The 27,779-nt window shown below is 42.2% G+C and overlaps 1 protein-coding gene across 3 annotated transcripts in view; it reads left to right on the top strand.

Annotated features, from left to right (window-relative positions):
* The window catches only part of OSBPL1A (oxysterol binding protein like 1A), a 211,696-nt gene that overhangs the window by 179,143 nt on the left and 4,774 nt on the right, over window positions 1-27,779 (top strand). The window contains exons 19-27 of one of the 3 annotated variants that reach the window (XM_068994018.1): window positions 12,688-12,822; window positions 13,980-14,077; window positions 15,215-15,397; window positions 19,915-20,022; window positions 21,360-21,449; window positions 22,541-22,667; window positions 25,246-25,362; window positions 25,933-26,056; window positions 27,077-27,167. In XM_068994018.1, coding sequence (XP_068850119.1) covers window positions 12,688-12,822; window positions 13,980-14,077; window positions 15,215-15,397; window positions 19,915-20,022; window positions 21,360-21,449; window positions 22,541-22,667; window positions 25,246-25,362; window positions 25,933-26,056; window positions 27,077-27,167 — 1,073 coding nt within the window. The remainder of the gene's footprint in view (window positions 1-12,687; window positions 12,823-13,979; window positions 14,078-15,214; window positions 15,398-19,914; window positions 20,023-21,359; window positions 21,450-22,540; window positions 22,668-25,245; window positions 25,363-25,932; window positions 26,057-27,076; window positions 27,168-27,779) is intronic. The other 2 variants (XM_068994019.1, XM_068994020.1) reach the window with 2 other exon arrangements.

The raw sequence follows: 27,779 nt of genomic DNA on the forward strand, positions 1-27,779 counted from the left end.
AGCTCTACTGGAATTCCATCACCTCCACTAGCTTTGTTCGTAGTGATGCTTCCTAAGGCCCACTTGACTTCACATTCAAGGATGTCTGGCTCTAGATGAGTGATCACACCATCGTGATTATCCGGGTCATGAAGATCCTTTTTGTACACTTCTTCTGTGTATTCTTGCCATGTCGTCTTAATATCTTCTGCTTCTGTTAGGTCCAGACCATTTCTGTCCTTTATAGAGCCCATCTTTGCCTTAAATGTTTCCTTGGTATCTCTAATTTTCTTGAAGAGATCTCTAGTCTTTCCCATTCTATTGTTTTCCTCTATTTCTTTGCATTGATCGCTGCAGAAGGCTTTCTTATCTCTTCTTGCTATTCTTTGAAACTCTTAATGTTAGATTATTATAAAAGGGTGAGAAAGATCTGTTATATTGTAAATACTAAGTTACTAAAGTGGAAATATTCTATCATTCTTAAAGTTACTTAGTACAACCAAATTCCATAAGAGATTTTAAAACTTTATCTGTTTTTTTGCTCCTTTAACTCCCATTTCCGCTCTATATTTACTATAGAGTATTACCCTAACCTAATGGTTTTCATCTTTGTAAGTCTTTTATTGAGTACTCTATCATATTTTGTTATCCCAAAAATATAGAGTAAAATTAAAATTTAAGAATTTATATTTTATGGCCATAAGACTTGAGTACTAAAAGTTTCAATTTCTTCTTACAGGAATGATCAAAATAACAAATGTTACAAAGTTTATGAAACTATACCAGAAAAGATAAAATGTTATTCATTAAAAAGGATTTTTTCATTTGGGTTAAGATATCTGAGAATGAATTTCATGCATTGCTAGAATGAGACAGGGCAGTAACAGTTATGTTCTTATTTTTTAGTAGATTTGAAGATTAAGAAGCCTTGCTTATATTAATAGATGGGAGTAGGAGTTCTGTGTTTTTTTAATATCTAGCAATATCATGCATTCTTTGGCCTTTTCCCGATTGTACGTTGAGTCAAATGGTAATATATCACCCATCAAAAATAATTTTTTATGATCCACAAGTTGACAGCTCAATTAAGACTTCTTTTAACGTTTTTGGAAACCACATTACAAAACTCTTAACTTGCAGGAGGTCTGGTTACCCTCCCTGGAGTCCTGGGCGTCTGGGTCTCTGGGAAATGCAGCGGAGCTGCTTCGCCAGGGCTCTCAATTTCTATTCCTGTAACTCACATCTACTTTGCAATACTGAGAGTGGGTTGAGAAAACGGAAGAAATATTTTCCCTAAAACGTACCTTGTATAATCTTTTTTTCATGAAATTCTTTTGTCTTACCATGAGCTTTAAATGTTTTCCCTGAAAACCTCAGACTCATCTCATTCCCTTGATGCAGAGAACCTGCCAAGTGACCTCAGAACCAGACGCATCCCTGGTCAGTCACTGTCCGGACTGTGATGTTATTTTGGGGTTCAGATAAACACGCTGGTCTGTGCCATGACAACTGTCTCATTCTTGAATTCTAAATATAAGCTCTAGATAAGATCGGAGCTTTGCCCAAACGGGTACATTATAACATAAATACCGACTTAAGAGACAGGAGGCAGAAGAGGCAGAGTAGTTAAACAAAATGTGTCATCTCTACCACCCCACTCTACAGTGATCTGAAATGAATATCCAAGAAGTGACCGGAAGACCCTGCTTCTAATGTCAGGTCTTTGTCTTATGAGAAACAACAGGCCTTGACTTACGGAGATTTCCTTGGTACGAACCAGTACTGTATTTCTTTCTTCTTTTTTTTCAGCTTTTTATTTTGCATTGGGATACAGCCAGTTCACAGTGTTGTGATGGTTTCAGGTGAACAGCGATGCGTATACATGTATCCATTCTCCCCCAAACTCCCTCCCATCCAGGTTGCCACATAACGTTGAGCCGAGTTAGCTGTGCAATACCATAAGACCTTGTTGGTTATCCATTTTAAATATAGCAGTGTGGCCAGCACTGTATTTCTAAACTTCCTTTGCTTGGCGCCCTGAAGATTTTCACACATTGGGGCAAAACTGCTACGCTAGGATTCAGGATGGTGTAAGGGGTGGTCTCCCACCCCTCCCACCCCTCCCTGCACCAAGTAAATGAAAAGTGAAAAGGTTAGTTGCCCAGTCGTGTCCAACTCTTTGCAACTCCGTGGGCTGTCCGTGGAATTATCCAGGCAAGAATACCGACGTAGGTTGCCATTCCCTTCTCTAGGGGTTCTTCTCAACCTAGGGATTGAACCCAGGTCTTCTACATTGCAGGCAGATTCTTTATCAAACAAAGGGCGTTGTAAAAGAAGTGGGGAAAGGGCCACAGAGTGACTTCCAATGCAGGTGCCTCCTCGGCCCATCAGTTCTTAGGTAGGAGTGCGTGAGGAGGGTGAGCACCCGTGGGTCAGGCCCCCTTCAGCAGCCCTGCCCATAGTCACAGCGTGGAGACCGGGGCTCTGGTCCAAGCGTCCAGCCAGTGCTTTAGGCATCCTTCCATGTTCCCACCTGGCGCTGGTCTAGTAAGAAGGCTCGCGCAGCCTCCCAACCCTGACAGTGTACAGCTACAAGACAGGAAGAACAGGAAAGGAATATATTGCCCTTCAATGCTTTTCTTGTCTTTTTCCTCCATGTTTTTTTTTTTTTTTTTTCTTTTGCCACTGGCTGCATCCAGCTATCCATGGTGTGGTTCATTCAGTTCACACACAGACACCCCTGTCTGGTGTGTAGTTCCTTTGTTTCTGGGTGGCGTGCTCCCCAGGGCTGGTCTGTGAGAGCCGAGGAGCAGAGGTGTAACCACAGAAAGAGGCAGGAGAGTGGCAGGCTTGTTCAGTCTGTGCATCCAGAGTGGTCCCCAAGGGCTGTCCTGCGAGGTCTTGGTGTGGCCACTTTGGGTGTGATTGGTGTATTAGGATGGCAAGAACCCCTCACGTGATGGTCAGCTTATAGAGGACAGACCTCTTGTGGAGAGGGAGGGGACTGGGTAGCATGAGATGGGAAAGAGACCTCTGACCGTCCAAGGCCCTTCTGTGTAAGGAGGATACATTTTCACGTCTTTGGTAGCTGTGCAAGGTAGGAGGGCTGTTGTGGAGAGAGGATCCAGTGCCAACCTTGGCACACCCAGGGGACAGAGCCCAGCCTGCTACCAGTGCTGCCCATCAGTGAAGAACCTAGAAGCCCGCTTAGTGCTTGGGTCGCACACCTGGGTGAGCATCCTGCCTACTGGCAGACTTAGCTTAAGACCCAAGCTGAGCTGCTCTCTCTAACCCAGGTCTTAAATATTTGCACGGTTGGCCATTATGATGCTAGGCGTAACACTTATAAACTGTTTTTCATTTCAGACTTGGCCTTGCCTGTGGGTTGTTTATATAGTGCTTAAGGGACAAAGCAGCCTGCTTTTTTTTTCTTCTCAGTTTGTCGGCTGATGAGCAGCTGCAATTAAGAGTTTCTTCGGTTTCATCATTGGTTGCTGTTAATTTGCATGGATAAATTTAAACTTTGCTTTCAGCTGGGTCACAAGGTAGAATTGCCTGGCATAAATATTTAATTTTTCCAGCTGACTGAAGCTTTCAGTGATAAAAGCATTCTAGCTCATGTTTCTTCCTGAAACTTGACCTTCATAATATGCATTGTTGCTTTTCCTATTACTGGAATATATACCCTATTCATTGGTTGTATACAGCATCTAGAGAATCCAGTACCAAACTTCATTGTCTTGTAAGTAAAAATGGTGTCTCTGTGAATTTCCAAGAGGGAGCGAAATATAATTTGTATTGCCAAGTTTTTCATTATATATCCATTATATAAATTTCATTATATAAATTTAAATTTAAGCAATTAAAATAATTGTAACATTTAGCTCAGTTCAGTCACACAGTGATGTCCAACTCTTTGCAACCTCGTGGACTACAGCATGCCAGGCCTCCCTGTCCATCACCAACTCCTGGAGTCCACCCAAACCCATGTCCATTGAGTCGTTGATACCGTCCAACCGTTTCATCCTCTGTTGTCCCCTTCTCCTCCTGCCCTCAATCTTTCCCAGCATTAGGGTCTTTTCAAATGAGTCAGCTCTTCACATCAGGTGGCCAAAGTATTGGAGTTTCAGCTTCAACATTAGTCCTTCCAAATGAACACCCAGGATTGATCTCCTTTAGGATGGACAGGTTGGATCTCCTTGCAGTCCAGGGGACTCTCAAGATTCTTTTCGAACACCACAGTTCAAAAGCATCAATTCTTCGGCACTCAACTTTCTTCACAGTCCAACTCTCACGTCCATACATGACCACTAGAAAAACCATAGCCTTTGACTATATGGACCTTTGTGGACAAAGTAATGTCTCTGCTTTTTAGTATGCTGTCTAGGTTGGTTATGGGGCTTCCCTGGTGCTCAGACAGTAAAGCATCTGCCTTTAATGAAGGAGACCCAGGTTCAATCCCTGGGTTGGGAAGATTCCCTGGAGAAGGAAATGGCAACCCACTCCAGTATTCTTACCTGGAGAATTCCATGGATTGAGGAGCCTGGTAGGCTACAGTCCATGGGGTCGCAAAGAGTCGGACATGACTGAGCAACTTCACTTCACTTCACTTCTAGGTTGGTTATAACTTTCCTTCCAAGTTTAATAATAATTACAGGCTAATAGAGGCAAAAAAATTGCAAGTTCATTGCTATATTTTAAATAATCTGTTAGACTGTTCTACGCAGTTGAGGTGGTTTTTGTGGTTGTCTGGATCTGTATTTGTATGTTCTACCAGGGCTTTTTCTGTCCCTTCCACTCCCTGTTACTTGGGCCACAAGCTTGCCTTTTCATTTTCTTGAATGCTTGCATTCTGAGTTGCTGAAAGAAGCAGGAGGAAGGTGTTGAAGTTATTCTTGATTACAAAATTGGATTTAAAGACCCTTTTAGAATTTGGGAAGCTTTTCAAATGATTAAAAAGGAATCTACCCATTGAATGGATGATAAAACCATGTCCTTTGTGACTTGGTCTCCAGAGTTGACACCACACTCTTTCATTGACTTGCTGATTCATATGAAGTCTAACCAACAGGTGCTAAATAGCCAGTATCTAGCAGGCTTGTGACTGTCCCATTCTTGCTTGTTTATTTTCTCAGGAATATATATGTGAGGGTGTGGCAATGCATAGCATAGAGATAAAAGATTAAGGCCCTAGGCCTGGATTCCCATCTGATGTCGTCATCATTGTCTAGTTGCTAAGTCATGTCCAACTCTTGTGACCCCATGGACCGTAACCTGGCAGGCTCCTCTGTCCACGGGATTCCCCAGGCAAGAATACTGGAGTGGGTTGCCGTTTCCTTCTCCAGGGGATCTTCCTAACACAGGAATCGAACAGGTCTCCTGCATTGCCGGTGGATTCTTTACCGACTGAGCTACGTGGAAGCCCTGAGCCACCATGATTATGTGTGTGTATGCGTGTGCTCAGTCGTGTCCAACTCTTTGTGGCCCCATGGACGGCAGCCCACCAGGCTCCTCTGCCCATGGAGTTTTCCAGGCAAGAATACTGGAGTGGGGTGCCATTTCCTACTCCAGGGGATCTTCCCAACACAGGGATTGAACTCGCATCTCTTGCATTTCCTGCTTTGGTAGGCGGATTCTTTACCAGTAGCACCACCTGGGAAGCCCACCATCATTGTGAAAGCAACAGGTGTCACCCACTGGCATATCTTTTGTTCCCTCAGTGAGTGTTTAATAGTTGTTCTAGTATTTTTAGGGGGAAAAGTTCAAATTCAAACTTCCAGGTAAAGTCCTTCATTCCTTTACTGAATAAATCCTTTTAAAATTCCTTTAAACCTCACCCTGCTCGTGTGCACCACAAAGCAAAATGTAGAAACGAGAGCAGAGTCAGAAATGGCATCACTCATGTCACATACCGTCAAGGGCCAGGGCTCACATCGCCGCCCTGGTGAAGCCCCTGTTGTCTTGGCGATTGGACCAGACAGCCAGCCTTGGCAGAACTACACGATGCCTCCCGGCTGGGGCGGGGAGGAGGGGAGAGAGAGGTGTCCTTCCCTCACTCCCTCACCTTTTAAGGTCAGAACTCAAGCCACGCTGCCCCCAGGGTGGCGCTTCTGCAGCTTGGCTGCCAGGTGACAGGACACGGTATCCCAGCCTTTGAAGACACCTTGCCTCCTCACAACCTTGGAGGGCTTGGCCATCTTGCATGTGCTGCTAACAGTAGTGATCCCATAGTTGACATGCATTGCTCGCCTAATGTATGCCTGGCGCTGTTGTGAGTGTTTCGTGTGAGCTAACTAATCTAATCCCAAAAGCGAAGTCCCCACTTGGTGGAGAAGTGACACCAGCATTAGGTAGCAGGGGCGTGTGCTCTCAGCCCATTCTTTTCATTTATTCTTTTCAAGTTATAAGATGCATACAGTGTAATGGTTACCATTCTAACTGTAAGTGTGCGGTTCAGTGGCATTTGTACTTTATCCTTGCGCTGCTTCACCGCTCTCTCTCCACGAAACTCTTTTCATCTCTCGTAGCCGATGCTCTGCATCCCTGCGTCAGCAACTCCCCCTCCGCCCCTCTCCCCCACACCCAGCCCTGGCAGCCACTATTGTGCCCTCTGTTCAGAAGGCCTTCTTTCAGCCACAACACTCTGCTGTCCCGGGACCCCAGGACTGGACCATCCTGAGTGTATCTAGCTTCTCCTCCTTTTCCATCATGCCAGATACACTGTATTTCTTTTGTCTGTTTTATGACTAGGATAATGTCAGCCTGTGTGTCCTAAGGTGGTCCACTTTCCATGGTTCGAGGTTGTCAGCTTCCCCATCCCTTCCTTTGGCCAGGCTGAAAGTGTTAAGATTTTTAAATTGTATCTCTTGTTTTACCCCTGATTGTAAGAGAAATACACGTCCCTTTTAGCAAATTTAGAAAATACAGAAAAGCGCAAAGATCATCAAGATTACCTGGACTTCCAACTCCTAGAGACAACCGCTGTTAACTTTTTGATACCGCTACCTTCTAGTATTTCTCTATATAACATACAGTTTACAAAATATTTTTAAACATGTTTCATTGTAACCTACTTTTTCACACATTTTCCCATGTGAACTAGCGTGCATCATTCAACAAGAGGGTTCTGAGCTCAGGGAGTTTGTATTCCAGTGAAAGAGTCAAGAGAGGCTAGTGCTTTGTGATAAATGCCCAATTGGAGTAAACTCGGGGGCAGTGGGAATACACGGGAGCACGTGGGGGCAGGGGCACCTGTGTTGTGCTCTGTTCTGAGGGCATGAGGACACAGGCAAGTATGAGCTATTATCCCTTCCCTCAGGAATTGTATCACTGGGGTACTTAGCAAGTTGTGTTGGTTAATACTCCTGACATAGCAGCAGGTCATCCAATCTGTGATCAGATGCTCACTTGTACAATACAGATTATGTGTTCCAGGAGGTGGGAAAGATGAGAAATCAAGGAGGAGAGGCTTAAACTGGGCTTTGAAGTTCTACCGGGGAAGAGATACCCAAAAAAAAAAAAAAAAAATTAAGGGAAGTGAGGGCATTCCAGGTCAGGATTGGCTATAACAAGACATTTATGTTTTTAAACATTAATTAATTAGACTGGGCGGGATCTTTAGTTGCAGCATGTGGGATCTAGTTCCCTTGAACAGGGCTCGAATCTACACCCCCTGTGTTGGGAGCATGGAGTCTTAACCACTGGACCCTCCAGGGAAGTCGCATAATGAGACTTTTAGTCCAGTGTCTAAAGCAGCGCCTGGCACCTAGTAGGTGCTGAGTTAAAAGTTTTTAGAAAGATATGTTGGAAGAATTTTATTTCTATATGTGTACTTTGTATGGTCAAGTTGCTTTAAAAGAGACCATCTTGGTGGACTTTTTTTTTTTTAGGTACAACTGACAGATATTTAAAGTCTGTATCAAGATGATTAGATGTATGTATGTATTGTGACAGGATTCCCCCATCAAGCTAATTAACACACCCAGCCCCTCACATGTGTAGCATTTTTTGGTGACAGCATTTAAGTTCTCCTCTTCTTTCATTTATACAAAACAGCATTATCAGTTGTCTACCATGTTATGTGGTAGATCCTCGGGACTTATTCATATTATAACTGAAAGTTCATACACTTTTACCAACTTCTGCCTAATTTCCCCACTCTGAAGCCCTTAGGCAATGACTTTCTACTATGTTTTTATTGGTTCAATTTTTTTTTTTTTTAATGGTTCACCTATATGTGACATAATGCCGTATTTGTCTGTCTGGTTTATTTCACTTAGCATAAGTACCTCCAGTTTCATCCGTGTTGTCATAAATGGCAAGATTTCCTTTTGTGAGGCCAAGTAATATTCATGTATATGTGCACGTATAGATATACACACACACACCCTTGTTTTCTTGATCCATTTATCCATTGATGGACACTTGGCTTGTTTCCATTGTGTATTCTTGGCAAGAATTAATTGACCATAAATGCATGGATTTATTTCTTGGCTCTCTATTCCATTCATCCACCTGTCCATTTCTATGCCAATTCTGTACTATTTTGATTAGTATATCTTTGTGATATAGTTTGGAATCAGGGGGCTCGATGCCTCCAGCTTTGTTGCTCTTTCTTAAGATTGGCTATTCAAGGTCTTTTGTGGTCCTATACAAATTTCAGGATTGTTTTTCCTTTATCTGTGAAAAAATGCCACTGGAATTTTGATAAGGATTGCATTGACTGCATCACTTTGGGTAGTTTGGACATTTTAACAACTTTTGTAATCCATGGGGCTTCCCTGGTGGCTTAGAGGATAAAGCGTCTGCTCACAATGCGGGAGACCCCGGGTTCGATCCCTGGGTAGGGAAATTCCCCTGGAGAAGGAAATGGCAACCCACTCCAGTACTCTTGCCTGGAAAATCCCATGGATGGAGGAGCCTGATAGGCTATAGTCCATGGGGTCGCAAAGAGCCAGACATGACTGAGCGACTTCACTTCTTGTAATCCATGAGTACAGAATATCTTTCCATTTATTCCTGTCTTCTGTGATTTCTTTTGTTAACGTCTTACAGTTTTCAGTGTATAGATCTTTCACCTCCTTGGTTAAATTTATCCCTAAGTATTTTATTCTTTTTGATGATATTGTAAATGGGATTGCTTTCTTAATATCTTTTTCTGATAGCTTATTCTTGGTGTATTGAAACACAACTGATTTTTGTAAGTTGGTTTTGTACCCTGCAACTCACTGAACTCACATAATGGTTCCATTGGTGTTTTGGTGGAGTCTTTAGGGTTTTCTATTTATAATATCATTTGCAAATAGAGATAATTTTACTTCTTACTTCCTAATTTGAATGCCTTTTTTTTTTCTTGCGTTAGTACTCTGGCTAGAACTTACCATGAAAGGATGAATTTTGTCAAATGCTTTTTCTGCATCTATTGAGATGATCATGTATTTCTATTCTTCATTTTACTAATGTGGTATATAATATTGATTGATTGGCTTGTGTTGAACCATCCTGCTTCTCTGGACTAAATCCCACTTGATCATGGTGTTTGACCCTTTAAATGTATTGTTGAGTTCAGCTTGGTAATGTTTTCTTTTATGTCTGTGTTCATTGTGGATATTGGCCTATAATTTTCTTTTCTGGGTCTGCTTTTGTCCTTCTCTGGTTTTAGTGTCAGGATGATGTTGACCTTGTAAAATGACTGGAAATGTTCCCTCCTCTTCTGTTTTTGAATAGTTTGAGAAGGATCAGTATTAATTTTACTTTAAGTGTCTGGCAGAATTCACCAGTAAAGATATCTGGTCTTAGACTTTTGTTTGTTGGCAGGTCTTTGATTACTGCTTCAGTCTCTTTACTAGTAATTGATCTGTTCAGATTTCCTATTTCTACATGATTCAAGTTTGGTAGGTATGTTGTTTCCAGAAATTTATCCATTTCTGAGGTTGTTCATATTTCTTCCTACAGTCTTGATTCCACCTTGTGATTTGTCCAGCCCAGCATTTCTCATGATGTACTCTGCTTATAAGTTAAATAAGCAGGGTGACAATATATAGCCTTGTTGTACTCCTTTCCCAATTTTTAACCAGGCCGTTCTAACGGCTATTTCTTGACTTGCGTGCAGCTTTCTCAGGAGACAGGTAAGGTAAGGTGGTCTGATACTCCCTAATGTTTATGTTTAGGATTCTGTTTTTTAATCGTCATTCTAGATTTAAAAGTGAACTACTTTGCCCCATTCAATATTTGACTATCCTTCAGTTAAATTTTTCTGTAAAGAAAATGACCATGATTGAATGAACAGATTGGAAGTACTGCTCCTCCCTTTGATGTTAAAAGAAAATCTGACTTCCAGGCAGCAGTGGTAGGAGTACAATTGGATAAAGGCTTTTTGGAAGGCATTCAGCTTGGGAGTAATGGTAAAAATTTTAAATGAGTGCACACCTTTGACCTAAAAAACCCACTTATAGAAATTTACTTTAAAACCATATTTGCTCATGTTCTAAAAGATTAAATTGTTCATGGTATAGCTATATACCATAGTATATAGTCCATGGTATAGCTATATACCATAAGTGAAAGTGAAGTTATTCAGTCGTGTCTGACTCTTTGCAACCCCGTGGACTGTAGCCTACCAGACTTCTCCATCTGTGGGGTTCCAGGCAAGAATACTGGAGTGGGTTGCCATTCCCTTCTATATATATATAGACTTAAAAATTTTTTTAAATGAATAAGTGTAGCATTTGCTAATGTGCCCAGAACTAGTCTTAAGTGTTTTGCAAGTATTGGTCTTAGAAGAATGCTTTGTAGTAGATTATGCTATATACATTGTTAGATTAATGCCACGGTATTGTAACGAAGCTGGCAGAGTTTAACTCAGCCAGAGTTGCATGACTGCTAAATGAGAGAGCCTGTCATGGAGCTCAGTCTGGTTCTGATGTCTTAACCACTGAATAGTACAGGGATTACAAAGAGCTTGACAGACTTAGTGATGTACTGTACGTGTGTGTAAGACCTCCAAACACCGGGACAGCAAAAAAGGCAAGTCAATGAGCCAGTACACAGAGCAGATGCCATGCTTTTAAAAAATCCAGTAAGGTATATGTGTACACACACATGTACACACATGTGTGTAAATACACAGCAGTGTACCCCAAACTGTTGTTGATGCTTTGCCTCTAAGGAAAGGAGCATTTTCATGTTTTTACTTCTATTACTGAGCATTGCATACTCCTCTTTTTTTTAAAAAAAAAAGAAAAAGAAAAGAAAAAACCCATGAAGGTATTTTAAGTAAAAGAGAGAGTCTGAGACATCTCAGTTAAGACAAGCCTTGGCAGTCCCCCCTTTCTTGACTTGGCCCACCAGTGAGTTTCTGCATTTACCAAGATCTCAGGGTGTTACATAGTAAAGAGCCTTCTGTTCTTTATCTCCTTATACATTCCTGTTCTCCTTTGTCTTCCCAGAGAGGCAGTGTAAACCTATCATTTCTTTTCATTACATTGAGATGCTACATCTGTCTGCATTCTGCAGTGTTTTATGATAATAAATGAGCTTCTTTTGTGTGTGTGCGTGTGCACATGCTGGTTGTAGTTTTGTGAAGGTCACTTTATTCTTAATTGTGCACATGTGTAAGAATGTAGATGTTTAGAGGGGTGGGAGGAAGCAGATGGCATTCAACCTGGATGGTGCCTTGGGGTTGTTCACATGATTGTGGTTTTAGTTAGCAGGTTTCACAAAAGACCTGATTCCCACGAGAAACGTAAATAATGATAGGTGGAAGGTTGGGAAGATTATCAGAATAACCTACAGAAAACCAAGATAAGTTTGTTATCTAATGAATTTTTTTTTTAAGATCCTGTGGTGCTCCTGTTTGCTGGCAGGATATGGTAGTGGAAGTGACAGTGTTAGTTGCTCAGTTGTATCCGACTCTTTGCTTCCCCATGAACTGTAGCCCACCAGGCTCCTCTGTCCATACAGTTCTCCAGGAAAGAATACTGGAGTAGGTTGCCATTCCCTTCTCTAGGGGATCTCCCGACCCAGGGATTGAACCCAGGTCTCCTATGTTGCAGGTGGATTCACCTTCTGAGCCACCAGGGAAGCCCCAGGATATGGTAAATAGAGGTGAAAGGTTGCAATTGAGGTTAGAGGACCCCTGCCCAGTCATTAAATTATTCTTGAAAGTCTACATGATTGTGTCATTCTATCAGAATTTAATATCTATTCTGTGAAATATACATTAGCCGTCTAGCACCCTAGTTCATAATGCATATGAATGTGCTCAGAAAACCTCAATATTGTCTGTGAAAAGCAGTCTGAAGTTCTTTTGAAAAATCATCCCCAAAAATGGTCTGTGTGGTAGCTTCCTAGCCCAGTGTGGAGATGTTTGGTCTTTGCGTCCCCACCACCTTTATTTGTCATTTGCTAATTCTGAGCTGAGGCAGACTTAGTAACAGTCATCATCTCACTGATCACTAGTAGACTGCAAGCTCCTCGAAGCCAAGGAAGACTGTCTGGGTAGTCTTTGTATTTCCTTCAAGGCCTAGAACAGTATATTCCGCATGGTTAGATGATCTGGGAACACTTAGGAAATTGAACTAATACTAATTAAATTTCCTGGGTCGCTGTTTTCTGTGACTTTCTTTCCAGGAACCTGTTATGTCGGGACGGAAGCAGGTAGGTTTACTGTGTATTTTGGACATCAGTTTCCATTTTCTTATTCACTAGGAACTCTCCAAGATCACCATGCCAGTTATATTTAATGAGCCTTTGAGCTTCCTCCAGCGACTCACTGAATATATGGAGCATACATACCTCATCCACAAGGCCAGTTCGCTCGCTGATCCTGTGGAAAGGATGCAGGTGCGTGTCACCAAGCCCTGGGAAAGACTGAAGTCTTGGAAGGTCTTCTCTGCCACCTCCCCTGCCTCCCCGCCCCCAACCTACATGCACAGAAGTCATGTTAAGTTTAATGCGAAATGTTATTAATACATAGCATGTTTGGATTGTCATCTGTGTTCCTTCCACAGACCAGTGAGGACTGGAAGAAAGCAGAAAGGTCCAAAACCAAACCTGAGTTTGGTGAGCTGTTTCTGAGTCATTGTTTTAGAAAGTGGCATTGTGTTGGGGGAAGACAGTTCAGCCTTTCAGACTTCTCAGAGTGTTTCTAGGAAGACATGTATATACATACACATATAAATAAATGTATTTATGCTTATGTGTTTATATAAATATACACATACTACTATAGGTTAAAAAAGAGGACAAGAAGGAATTGTACGTCTTGATTTTTTTTTTGAAGGGAAATATTCATGTGATGTATATGGATGGACTAGACACAGGGAGAGTGGATACACTGTTCTCCTTCCAACAAAGCAGTAGCATTCTAAATGGAGTCTTGTGTCCTTTCATGTATGTAAAGCAGCTTTTCCCAAGCTCATTGGACTTGATACCAGTTTGTTTGGTTTTATCTCTTTACCCCATCCTAAAAGGGATGTGAAAGTGTTAGTCACTCAGTCACATCTGACTCTTTGTGACCCAGTGGACTGTAGCCCACCAGGCTACTCTGTCCATGGGATTTCCCAGACAAGAATACTGGAGTGGGTTGCCATTCCCTTCTCCAGGGCATCTTCTAGATCCAGGGATCAAACCTGAGTCTCCTGCATTGCAGGCAGATTCTTTACTGTCTGGTGATGTACTTTTTAGAAATTTTAAAGGAATTAAAAGTAATGTCAGATTTGAGAGTCTTTTTTTAAAGTCCTTGAGAGTATTTGTAACACTGTGAGTATATTATGAAAACCACAGTTGGGATGACTTACAGGAAGAGACTCAGAGCCATTTTCATTCTGAATATCCACATTGGCTTATTAGTTTGCTTATTAAGCCATCTTAAAAATACAACATAATTAAACTCCACAGAATCATTTTGTAAATTACTGTCTTCAGCAAAATTTCAGTTCCTGAAAGAATGAGGAGCCAGCGAGGCTATTTTTAACTTATGCTAACGCTCTGTCCCACAGTGTGTAGCTGCATTTGCTGTCTCCGCTGTTGCTTCGCAGTGGGAACGCACTGGAAAGCCTTTCAACCCACTTCTGGGAGAGACTTACGAATTAGTTCGGTAAGATCTTCCACTCACAGGCGGATAGTTGAATTTGCATGATTTATATAGCTCTTCAAATGAAAATGGATATTTTTTGAGCATTTACCAACATTTTGTATGACTGGAGAAAAGGTAACAATTTTGATGTTTGTTTCTGTGATAGTTGTTATTTTAGAGATTGTCAAAAATATGAAAAGAATATATAAAGTGGACTATTATTACAAGTAAATACAAGAATTTCAGTATTCCTGATCTTGCAGGATTAGCGATCATCCTTTCTAGTTATGTAGCCCATTAGGATAGATTTAAAAAAAATAACTGTATAAAATATATTAGCATAAACTTAGATTGTTGGCATAGAGGCAGTGAATGTATCTAAGGGTGCAGTACTGCCTGCCTGCCTGCAGTTGCTTGCTTCTTTACACACAGTTAGATAATTCATTTGGCTTTTGTTTTTCTGAATCTTTCTCTTCTATCCACAAGTTTTGATCTCATTTATTCCCTAGATGTTTGAAAAGGAGACACTTTAGATTCTTCTGTCTTAGTATAAGGGATGATAAGTTTTAACTTAAGGGATGATAGTATAAGGGATGATGGGATGATAAGTTTTAAATTTACATGGCTAGTATTGTCAATTCATGAAAATCACTGCAATTCATGGGTATTCCTTGTTTTAATGTGTTTAAGTAGCTCGATGTATAATAACATTGGTTTTAGTTGTTTGGGGTGCATTTTTGCAGTTTCTCATGTATTGTCCTTTTCATCAGGATGATAATAAAGAATTGTTCAGTTTGTCAAATCCATTTCCTTAATACTTTAACATTGCTTTTGAAAAAGATTTATTTTTAATTGGAGCATAGTTGCTTTACAATGTTGTGTTGGTGTCTGCTGTACAACAACATGACTCCACTCTAAGTATACATATATCCCCTTCCTCTTGAGCTTCCCTCTCATCCCCGCACCCACCTTCCCACCTCTCATCATCATAGAGCACCAAGCTGAGCCCTCTGTGCTATACAACGGCTTCTGATGTATGTTTTACGCATATAGTTTTAGTACATATATTAACATTGCTTTCAGACTGAAATGACAATAATGTATATATTTTGTGGTGAGTTTATTATAACACTACCTTTTTTTTTTTTTAATCTTAAGAGATGACCTTGGTTTCAGACTCATCTCTGAGCAGGTCAGCCATCACCCACCCATTAGTGCATTTCATGCTGAAGGATTGAACAATGATTTCATCTTTCATGGCTCAATCTATCCAAAACTGAAGTTCTGGGGGAAGAGCGTAGAAGCAGAACCCAAAGGAACCATCACGTTGGAGCTTCTTGAGTGAGTTAGAATCATACCTCTTACTCATTTCATGTGTACGTACTCATTAGTATATACACTTACACGCAGACCTGACCTTGTTGTTCGAAAGCTGGAGAAAACAAAGCTGCTTTTATAAGACATAAATTTTCTGCTGTCATGTAAAAGAAGTTGAGAAATGTGGCAACAGCCGTGGTTAATCAGCCTAGGTATGTGTAAACAGTTTAACTATGACAGTGGGTTTATTTAGATCTATTTTAAGATTAAATGGGGTTAATCAGTCCATGACATTATCATGGTAATAATGCCTTGTTTAATCATCTTTTACAATGAATTCACTTCGAGAAATATTGAAATAACAATCACATTGGCACATCTTAGACGTTAGGTTAGTTGAAAGTTCTCTCCTTTTGCGATATAAAAGATTGCCATGAAATATCTCTCCATTTATTTGTGTCTTCAATTCTGTTCGTTCCCGTCTTACCATTTTCACTATACAAGTCTTTCACTTCCTTGCTTAAATTTACTTCTAGGTATTTTTTTTTTTTTTGATGCAATTGCAAGTAAAATTGTTAATTCTGTGCTCATGGATTGAAAAGGTACTGTTAAGCTTTGTCATCCTATACAAAGCAGTGTACAGATTCAGCACAGTCTCTATCAAAATTCCAATAACATTTTTTGCACAAATTAAAGAAGACAGTGCTACAGTTTGTATGGGATCACAGAAGACCCCAAATTGGCAAAGCAGTCTTAAGAAAGAAGAACAAAGCTGGAGGCATCATGCTCCCTGATTTCAAACCGTATTACAAAGCTATAGTAATTAAAAGATATGATATTGGCATTAAAACAGATATATAAATCAATGAAACAGAGTAGAGAGCCCAAAAAATAAGTCCATGCAAGTAGGGTCAATTAATTTAAACAAAGAATCCAAGAATATACAGTGGAATGACAGTGTTCTCAGTGGTGGTGGACAAATTGGACAGACGCATGCTCAAGAGTGAAGCTGGACCACTGGTTTACACTACACACAAAATTGACTCAAAATGGATTACAAACTTGAACCTAGGACTGAAAGTCATAAAACTTCTAGGAGGAAACACAGGTGGTAGACTGCTTGACATAGGTCTTGGCAGTGATGTTTTGAATCTGACACCAAAAAGAATAAAAGCAAAAATAAACAAGTGGGACTATATCAAATTAAAAAGCTTCTGCACAGTAAAGAAAACCGTCAACAAAATGAAAACACAGCCTACCGAACAGGAGAAAATACTTTCAAATCATATAGGGTAACATCCAAAATACATAAAGAACTCATACCACTCAGTAGCAAAAGAAAAAAAAGTAATTAAAAAATGGGCTGAAAATCTGAATGGACATTTTTTTCAATGAAGACATACAGATGATCAACAGGAATGAGAAGATACTGTATGTCATTAATCAAGAAAATGCAAATCAAACCACATTGGAAGGGAACCCTTGTGCATGGTTGGCAGATGTAAACTGGTTCAGTCTCAATGGAAAACAATTTGGTGATTCCTCAAAAAATTAAAAGTAGAACTACCGTGATCGAGCAATTCCACTTTGGGATAATACTTAGCCAAGGATAACAAAACCATTATCTCAAAAAGATATCTGCACCCCCATGACATTATTACACATATTATACCTTTGTAATGTGTTATATTAATATATATATACCTGTTCCACACAATAGCCAAGATTTGGAAGTAACCCAAGTATCCATCATTAGATGAATGGATAATGAAATTGTGGTACACACACATACACAAATATTATTCAGCCATTAAAAAGAATGAAATCTTGCCACTTGCAACAACATGGTTGGACCTCAAGGACATTATGCTAAGTGAGAGAAGTCAGAGAAAGACAAATACTCTATGACCTCCTTATATGAGAAAAAGAAGAAGGAGGAAAAGTAATAAACAGAATTTAATCCTAGAGTGACTCGTATTGAAATTTGTATCAAAGATTTTAAAGCAGCTGTTATAATTATACTCCATGACATAAAGATGAATACTCTTAAAGTGAATAGAAAGACATTGAAGCAAAGAAATTGACATATTTCTGGAAATTTTAGTACTGAAAAAATACAATAACAAATGTAATAGCGGGGATAGACTCAACAGCAGAATAAAGATAATAAAATATGTACAGAATCCACAGGCTGAAAGCTATAAAACCCGGTTACAGGAATCAAAGGCTGTCTGAGTAATGGAGCGTCTACCATGCCTCACTGTACTTGGAATCCTTAATGTAATTCATATGTTTGTTCTCCTTTAATTGATCTATAAACAGTGTGTATTAACACAATCCAAATTTAAAAGTCCTAGGATGAATTTTGGTAGATCAAGAGATAGTGGATCCTAAAATTTATTTGGAAAGACAAATGAAACACTGTAGCCAAAATAGTTTTGAAAAGGAAGAACAGAATGATAGACTCCTACCTCCTAATTTTAAGACTTTACAGTGAAGCTGTTGCCATCGAGACTGTTGTATTGACAGAAAGACAGACACATACATCAGTGGAACAGAGAATAGCATCCAAAAACTGACCCACAGAAACATGGTCCATTGATTTTTCATGAAGGTGAAAGAAAGCACTATTCAGTAATGAAGGGTAGTCCTCTCTACAAATGGTGTGAGAACAGTTCAACATGCATGTGTTAAAAAATGAACCTCAACTTACACCTCACATCCTAGGCAAAAATGATCCCAACATAGATCATAGGCTAAAATCTAATGTACAGCTTTAAGCTTTTGGAAGAAAGCAAGAGAAAATGTTTATGACTTTGGGTTATGCAATGACATCTTATAATACCAAAGGATAATCTAGAAGAAACGAAATTGATAGATTTTATAAAAATCTGTTGTTCAGTGAAAAACACTCTTAAGAGAACAAAGAGAGAAGTTAGAGATGGATAAACATTTATGAATCATTTATCAACAAAGAACTTGTATCTAGAATATATAAAGCATTCTCAAAACAGTAAGAAAACAGACAACCCTGTAAGAAATTAGACAAAAGATGTGAACAGATACTTTACCAAAGAGATATATGAATGACAAATGAGCACACAAAAATATGCTCAACAGCATCGGTCATTAGAGAAATGCAAAATTAAAATCATAGTGAGATACCACTGCACACCTATTAGAATGTCTAAAATCAAAATTTTTAGAGCTGACAGTATCAAGTGCTGACTAGGATGCTGGGCAGCCAGAAATCTCATATATTACTGGGGGATCTGGTGAAAGAGTAGAGCCACTCTGGAGAACAGTCTGGCTGTTTCTTAAAGAGTTGATCTTCTGTTAACCAGATGATTCAGTTCACTCATAGGCATTTACTCTGGAGAAATAAAGAGGTGTATTTTCACAAAGACCCATGCCTAGATGTTTATAGGAGTGTTACTTATAATCACCAAGAACTGAAAGCAACCCAGCATGCTTCAGTGAGTAAATGGTTAAAGGAAAGGAAAGGAAAGTGAAGTCGCTCAGTCATATCTGACTCTTTGCGACCCCTTGGACTGTAGCCTACCAGGCTCCTCCCTCCATGGGATTCTCCAGGCAAGAGTACTGGAGTGGGTTGCCAATTCCTTCTCCAGGGGATCTTCCCGACCTAGGGATCGAACCCGGGTCTCCCACATTGAAGGCAGATGCTTTAACCTCTGAGCCACCAGGGAAGCCCAGATGGTTAAACTGTGATACATTCGTACAGTAGAATACTACTCAGAAATAAGAACAAATTATTGATACATAGAATTTAAAATGTATTATACAAATGAAGCTAATCTCAAAGGGGACATGATGTATTATCTCATTTATATGACACTGTAGAAAAGGCAAAACTATTGCAATGGAGAACAGATGAGTTGTTTAGGAATTCCAGGTGGGGGAAGGTTTGACCATGGAGGGTCAGCATGAGCGAATTGTTGGAGGGTGTGATGGAATTGGTGGTTGTGGTACTAGTTACAATGATCTACACATGCGCTAAAGCTCACAGAACTAGATAACACCAAGAAAAGGGAATTTTACTGCTTGTGAATTAAAAATACATTTAAGCATAAGTGTACGAAGATGTAAAATGAGTGTTTTCAAAAGCAAAGAATGTGTAAAATTGGAACTTACTCACATACACAAGTTTTTCCCTTTGGCAAGCTGGAAAGTACCAAATAGACCATTTTTCTTTTCTACCTCTAACTTAATTTATTATGTTTTCACCAAACTTTTGAAGGCTTAAGATGGTTATGTACATAGTTTAATTTGGAGTTTGGTAGAAGCATAGTTTTGTTTTGTTTTTAAGTTTTTGCATCCTTTTAAGAAACAATAAGAATCAACCAGATGATACCTATTTTACTGGGATTAACATCAGCAGTTTTTATAGTCTTAGAGTTGAGTGCTCTCCAGCAGCCTGATAGGTTATCCTGAGTTATGGCATTTGAGGCAGATGTGCTTTTTAAACAGAGTAACACTTCTCACTTCTTTGTCTGGGCTTTGGCTTTCTTTTTGTTTTCTAGACACAATGAAGCATATACGTGGACGAATCCTACATGCTGTGTGCACAACATCATCGTGGGAAAGCTCTGGATTGAGCAATACGGCACCGTGGAGATCACAAACCACAAGTGAGATGGTTCATCGTCCCCGTCCCTTCATTTGCATCAGAGGGGTCTGGTAGTCTTTCTGTAAAAGTTCTAGTAGAGGACATCCCTGGCGGCCCAGTGGTTAAGACTTCGCACTTCCCATGAAGGGGGCCTGGGTTTGATTCCTGGTCCAGGAATGTAGATTCCACATGCCATGTGGTGTGGCCAAAAAAAAACGTGCATTGCGTTACAAGGAGTTTCCTGGCAGTCCAGTGGTTAAGACTCCACACTCTCACTGTGGAAGGCCTGGGTTCAGTCCCTGATTGGGGAACTTAGATTCCACAAGCTATGCAGCTCGGCCAAGAATATATGTATAAATCATTTTTAAAAGTTCTGTATATGTGGATAAATTTTAAAAAAAATTCTAGTAGAGTCTAATGACAGCTTAAGAACCAGGCAGTGTAACTCTGTAGTAAATAGAAGCCAGTCCATTTAATGAGCAGGATTTAGTAGCTGGGCTCCCAGGCCAAGTTGCCCCATGGCATGTGGAATATTCAGGACCAGGGATCGAACCCATGTCCCTGCCTTGGATACTGAACCACTGGACCGCCAGGGAAGTCCTTAATGAATAGAGTTTATATTTTTAAGTCTCTTAATTATGGAAGACTGGTGAACTCAGAGCTTCGGCAGCCTCAGGGAATCTTCATTCCTCCCTCCCTCAGCTCATCTTGCTGACACCGTTTAGCTTGTATTGTTCACATGGGGCCAGTGACAGGAGGGATAGGAGAGTTGGAAAGAGGTGGATTCAGATTCTACTGTGAGCCTAGGCCCATGTCCTAGTCAGCTTGGGCTGTGGTGACAGAACATGGTGGGCTGGGTGGCTTCAAGGGCAGCATTTATATCTCATGCTTCTGGAGACTTGGGAGGCCCAGGTCAGGGTGGCGTCAGACTCAGTGCTGGGGGAAGGCCCTCTTCCTGGTTTCAAGTTGGCCATCTTCTCAAATCTTCACGGGGCAGAGGGAGGGATCATCTCCCCAAAGTCTCTTGTTCAAAGACCATGCATCCATTCAGTTCCACCCTTAGGACCGGATTACCCGCAAATAGCCTTACATGGGTGATGAGGCTTCACCGTATGAATTGGGACGAGGAGTAGGCAGACATTCATTCCATAGCAGCAACTCACTTATTTTTTTATGGACCTTGCTTGCTTTTCCTTTGTGGTGGGTTCAGTACTGATTATGGATTAATTGTGATACTCTCTGTGTGGAGCCTGGTGTGAGTTAGAAAATCAGTAAACAGCAGGCGCTGCCAGAGAGTCACTGTTCTCTGCTGCTGCTTCCGTGTTGAACAATAACCCGAGCTCACTGTCTCCTTTACAGGACTGGGGACAAATGCGTGTTGAATTTTAAGCCGTGCGGCCTTTTTGGTAAAGAATTACACAAAGTTGAAGGCTACATTCAAGATAAAAGGTAAAGTTTGATTTTAAATGTTGACTGGTATAGGTGTTGTTCACAAAGTGTTGTTATTAAAATCTGCCAACACTGGGATTCCCTGGTGGTCCAATGGTTAATACTGCATGCTTCCAATGCAGGGGGCACAGTTCGATCCTTGATTGGGAAACTTAAGATCCTACATGTTGTGTGGTCTGGCCAAAAAAATTTGAAAAGGAAGATAAAGAAAATCTGCTGTTAGTTCAGTCGCTCAGTCATGTCTGCCTCTTTGTGACCCCATGGACTGCAGCACACCAGGCTTCCCTGTTCATCACCAACTCCTGGAGCTTGTTCAAACTTACCGAGTCAGTGATGCCATCCAGCCATCTCATCCTGTCATCCCCTTCTCCTCTTGCCTTCAATCTTTCCCAGCATCAGGGTCTTTTCCAATGAGTCAGTTCTTTGCATCAGGTGGCCAAAGTATTGGAGCTTCAGCTTCAGTCCTTCCAATGAATATTCAGGACTGATTTCCTTTAGGATTGACTGGTTTGATCTCCTTGCAGTCCAAGGAACTCTCAGGAATCTTCTCCAATATCAGTTGGAAGAAGCATTAGTTCTTCGGTGCTCAGCTTACTTTGTAGTCCAGCTCTGACATCCATACATGACTACTGGAAAAACCTTAGCTTTGACTAGACAGACCTTTGTCAGCAAAGTAATGTCTCTGCTTTTTAACATGCTGTCTAGGTTTCCTGCTGTTATCTAGGAAACAGCATTTCAGTAAATTGAAATACTCTTCTGCAAGAAATACCTATTTCTTTAAGGAATCTGATTCGTAAGCATCTTTATTTATGAAAAGAGAGGCTTTCTTGATGGCTCAGACTGCAAAGAATCTTCCTGCAATGTAGGAGACTCAGATTCTGTCCTTGGGTCTGGAAGATCCCCTGGAGAAAGGGTATGGCTACCCACTGCACTCTTGCCTGGAGAATTCCATGGAGCCTGGTGGGCTACAGTCCATGGGGTTGCAAAGAGTTGGACATGACCGAGTGACTAGTACTTTCAGTTTATGATAATATTCAATTACCCCAAGACACTGGTTTAATTGTTGGCTCAGCATTGATTTCTCTCGGCAGCAAAAAGAAGCTCTGTGCCCTCTATGGGAAATGGACAGAGTGTTTGTACAGTGTTGACCCAGCCACGTTTGATGCTTACAAAAAAAATGATAAGAAAAATACTGAAGAGAAGAAGAACAGCAAACAGGTAAACAATCCCAGAAGAGGGTATCGAGGGGATCCCTGGATGGTGGCCTGTTAGTGGGTCACGGTGTTACCTTTTATACTTGGTGCCGTGCATGTGATGTTTCTCCTTGACCTTTTTTTTTTAAATTTTACTTTTGTTGCTGTTTTTAACACCAAAAACATTTTGCATTGGCTAAAGCCAATTGGAGACCCTGGTTGGATTCCTGGGTCGGGAAAATCTGCTGGAGAAGGGATAGGCTACCCACTTCAGTATTCTTGGACTTTCCTGTGGCTCAGACAGTAAAGAATCCGCCTGCAGTGTGGGAGATCTGGGTTCCATCCCTGGGTTGGGAAGACCCTCTGGAGAAGGGAACAGCTACCCACTCCAGTATTCTGGCCTGGAGAATCCCTGTGGACAGAGGAGCCTGGCAGGCTACAGTCCATGGGGTCGCAAAGAGTCAGACATGACTGAGTGACTTTCATATCGCCGATTAACAATGGTATGACAGTTTCAGGTGAACAGCTAAGGGACTCATCCATACATATACATGTATCTGTTCTCCCCTAAGCCCCTCTCCCGTCAAGGCTGGCGCATAACATTGAGCAGAGTTGCATGTGCTATACAGTAATGAACAGATGCTCGGACTTGCTAGTGAATGCTTAGGATACTCTCCCATGGAGTATGGGTGTGTGCTATGCAGTTACACACACAGTGTTGAATTCACATCGCTTTGGAAAGTTGGAGTTCGTCTTAGACAAATATTCTTACCCTCCTTTCTGTTTATGTGCGTTAGCAGTTGAACTCTTCTGAATGTTTGAAATTACACCCAGAATAATCAGGTGGGTTTTCATGCGGACAGCAGTGTTATTGCCCTCCTCTGTATCCGAGATCCCGGGAGCTGAGAGCATCAAAGTTAAGGGAAATCGTTGCTGGACGGCCATCCTCCTCTTATGAAGCTTTCTCCTAACGGGACAGTTCAGCCTTAGACTCTCCCCTTGTGAGGCCACAGCTTCTTGTCGCAGGACCCTGGGAGGCTGGACTGCTCAGTGGAGTCTGAGCTAGAGAGAGGTTGCACCTGTTTGGACAGGAAGCGTTGGAGGACTGGTTATTTTCTAGTAACGGGCATCAGGGATCAGAACATGAGCTCTGCTTGGAATCCTGCCTCCCCCGCTTCTGAGTAGTTTGATCTTAGGCGGATCCCTACCCTCTCTCTGCCTCAGCACCTCATCTGTAAAATGGAGACAGTAATAGCCCGTCGCGTCAGAGCAGTTGACAGAGGTCAGGGGCCCCGGGTGAAGACAGCTCAGGTCCCATCCTCTTTGAGCATCACAGCCTGGCTCTCTGCTCCCGGCTCCCCTCGCCCTGCTGTGTTGCTTGCAAGAGGCAGAGCCTCGCTCTCCCCTTACAGAAGTGGGGTTCAGTACAGCAGAAGGCATTGTGGAAATTCCAGAAAATCTCCCTCATGTCCCATAAAGCCCCGGTCAGTCTTTGTAGACAGAAGGGCCTTGCCCCTTGGAGAAGGCACCCTCACGCTTTCCCCGTGTCTAGTCTCGCCTCCCAGGGCCTCGGCCACTGTGGGTTTCTGATGCTCCTGAGGATATTGGGATGCCAGGCGAAGCTTGTTACCAGTGTCGTCCCCTCTTTGTTGCTGTTTTTAAAATTCCATGTCTCAGCCAGTAGTTCTAGATTTGGTAACAATGACATTGGGAATATGACTTCACTTTCCAAAGGCTTAAATTCTTTATATATAAAACTTTATGGGCCAGTTACGTAAGGACTAAATATACGGAGAGCTGCTGGCATATCTCCGCTGGGGAAGGGGAGGGAGCGGGCAGCCAGTGGAAATGCTGCTTTCTTTTTTAGCCTAACGTCTTTCGATTGAATACTTTCAGGATCCCTGCTGGTTTGGGTCATTGATAAATTTAGTTAAATGCTCCAAGAATTTAACCTTTTCTTGCCCTCATAATGTTCCACGAACTACTTAAATGAGTTATTTTGGATTTAAAAAAAAAATCTTTAAAAATATCAAAACACAACGGTAAAGGCATGATGACTACAGTGGTGACGGTAATGCCTTTTTGCTCATAGCCCCTAAAAATGACACAACACAGGCTCGCAGGCTCCCAGCATGGACTCAGTCACTCGACCCGCATTTATTGGCTTCCTGGCCTGGATCGAAAGGTGAGGATGTGAGAGTGAGAAAGGCTCGGTGCCCTGGCACTCATGGGGTTGCATTCTAGTGCCACACAATGAAAACTGCTTATTTTACAATTTGTCGTTGGTGGTGGTCAGTCATGTTCGACTCTCTGCGACCCCATGGACTGCAGCACACCAGGCTTCCCTGTCCTTCAGTAACTCCCAGAATTTGCTCAAACTCACGTCCATTGAGTTGGCGATGCCATCCGACCGTCTAATTCTCTGCCACCCCCGGCCCTTTCCTCAGTTTTTCAGGGTCTTTTCTGGTGAGTCAGCATTTTGCATCAGGTGGCCAAAGTATTGGAGCTTCAGCTTCAGCATCAGTCCTTCTGGTGAATATTCACGGTTGTAAGCACAGTCTTTTCAAAGCATTTTGGTTTTGTTCCTCTGTTGGTTCTTCCAGGTGAGTGCTTCTGAGGAGTCGGATGAAATGCCAATGCCGGATTCCGAGAGTGTATTCGTCATCCCCGGGAGCGTTCTCCTGTGGCGAATAGCCCCGCGGCCTCCGAACTCAGCCCAGGTAAGGCCTCCTGTTTACTTGGATCTGATGGCGCTCTTTTCCCGGCCTGGATGGAACCAGGAGGAGGGCGGGGGTGAGAAGCGGGTCATCTAATTGCTCCTCAGTCATCCCTCTCTGGTTCCCGCCCAGGACCTGGCATTGCTGCCGCCCAGGCCTCCTGGTGTCTGGCCGAGATGCCTTGGGGTGGGCCTTTGTAGGGCTTCCTCCATACATACAGGTGTGGGCCTTTGAAGGGGCTTCCTCTGTACTTACTGAGGAGTAAGACTGACTCTCTCTAAGTCCATGGTGATGCAGCCAGATCTACCAAATGAGACTTTTCATGTGAATGGAGACTGTTGGTTCACTCATAGTTCTCCCTGGAGGTGATGGTGGTGCCACCTGGGGGGTTTCCTTGAGACAGACTCCCACAGCTGGCACAGACCTGGGAGAAAACATGGAGATGTGTGGGCGCAGAGAGGCCGGCCATCATCACCCTAGAAAAGAGCAGGGGATCCCTGTTGAATCTTCTAGCCTCAGGGTTTCATTCTGCATTAACCTCCAGTACAAATTTGAACATTTTCTTCTTTTTAGATGTACAATTTTACTAGCTTTGCAATGGTTTTGAATGAAGTAGACAAGGAGATGGAGAGCGTGATTCCTAAGACGGACTGCAGGCTGCGGCCTGACATCAGAGCCATGGAGAACGGGGAGATAGGTAACGTGCCTGGCAGCTCCAGGGAAGGTGGATTCCTTTGAGGAGGATGGTTTGCCTTACTCCCAGTCACTGTCTGTGTTTTAGTCTGTTAGGGCATAACATTTTATATGTTTGCACAAGCATCTTACATGTTAGCATTTTAGGTGTTAACACAAGGCATCCCTGGTGCCTCAGATGGTAAAGAATTCACCTGCCAATGCAAGAGACCTGGGTTCTATCTTTCGGTCAGGAAGATGCCCTGGAGAAGGGAATGGCAAGCCACTCCAGTATTCTTGCCTGGAGAATCCCATGGACAGAGGAGACTAGTCCTCTGTCGGGCTAGTCCTCTGACTAGTCCTCGGGGTATAGTCCTTGGAGTCATAAAGAATCGGACACGACTGAGCACCTATACTTTTCCCAGGTGATGCTAGTGGTAAAGCGCCTGCTGCCAGTGCAGGAAACATAGGAGACTCGGGTTTGATCCTTGGGTCAGGAAGATCCATCCCCTGGAGGAGGGCATGGCAGCCCACTCCAGTATTCTAGCCTGGAGAATCCCATGGACAGAGGAGCCTGGCGGGCTACAGTCCATAGGGTTGCACAGAGCCAGGCACGACTGAAGTGACTAAGCGCATGTTTGTTAATTTGCCAGATCTCAGTTGCAGCATGGGGAAGCTTTCAGTTGCGGCATATGGGATCTAGTTCCCAGACCAGGGATTGAACCCGGGCCCCCTGCATTGTGAGTGCAGAGCCTCTGGACCATAAGGGAAGCATTTTAACATGACTTCTGAGGCCTTAAGAATAAGCAGGTTCCTTGGGTAAAGACAGAGGCTGTGGAAGGAGGTGAGAGGTCCTGGATGCCAGCGTCACCTCTCACCAGCTTGGGGCTGTGTTAAGTTTTGACATGCCGTAACTGTGGTACTTGTGTTCTGATAAAGGGTGGCTGTGCTAACACATGCCTCCGTGGAGTGAGTGTGCCAGGTGCTGTCCCGGGCAGCCTCTGCTCATACAATAACTGTTTTTTCACTGCTACGCTGATTCTAGATCAAGCTAGTGAAGAAAAAAAGCGACTCGAGGAGAAACAGAGAGCGGCCCGCAAGAACAGGTCCAAGTCGGAGGAGGACTGGAAGACGAGGTGCGCCGAGGGGCTGGGGTGTGTGGATGGAGGTGGGGGGCTGGCAGATGTGTGAACTACAGAGCGGGGCTCACCGCACCCTCCGAGTTGTCCCTGGGCCTGAGAGAAAAGTACTTTCCTTTGACCAAGTTCAAGCTGAAAGGGCTGCACATGTGCAAAGAGAAAGGACTATTTGGAAATTAAGTTTAAAACATTTCTGTACAGTTCACACAGGTCGATGTCAGTTAAGCAAACTCTCTTCCTTATCCAGCAAAACACTTGTCCCTTCTATAAGAGGGAAAGTAGAGTTACAGATTTTGGTATGAAACAGGCTCAGAGTTGTTTGAGTAAATTTTAGGAGCTTTGCTTATACATATATCATGGATCTAAGGACATTTAGACAATTCCTTTACTCTTCCAAACATATGGCACACATCGAGGAAATACAGTTTGTTAAAGTGACATCTTGGATTCCAATAAGAATCAGAAACTGGGCAGTAAAATGTCCAAGTTTTGAAAAATTTTCAAAAGAATCAGGAGTTACTTAGTCACTTGGGTTGAGTGATAGAATCTCTTATAAACAGGAATAGAACGAAAACATTTTTTACACTTATATGATAGAAACCATTGTCC

Source organism: Capricornis sumatraensis, chromosome 21, assembly GCF_032405125.1.
Source record: "Capricornis sumatraensis isolate serow.1 chromosome 21, serow.2, whole genome shotgun sequence".
Classification (NCBI taxonomy): Eukaryota; Metazoa; Chordata; class Mammalia; order Artiodactyla; family Bovidae; genus Capricornis; species Capricornis sumatraensis.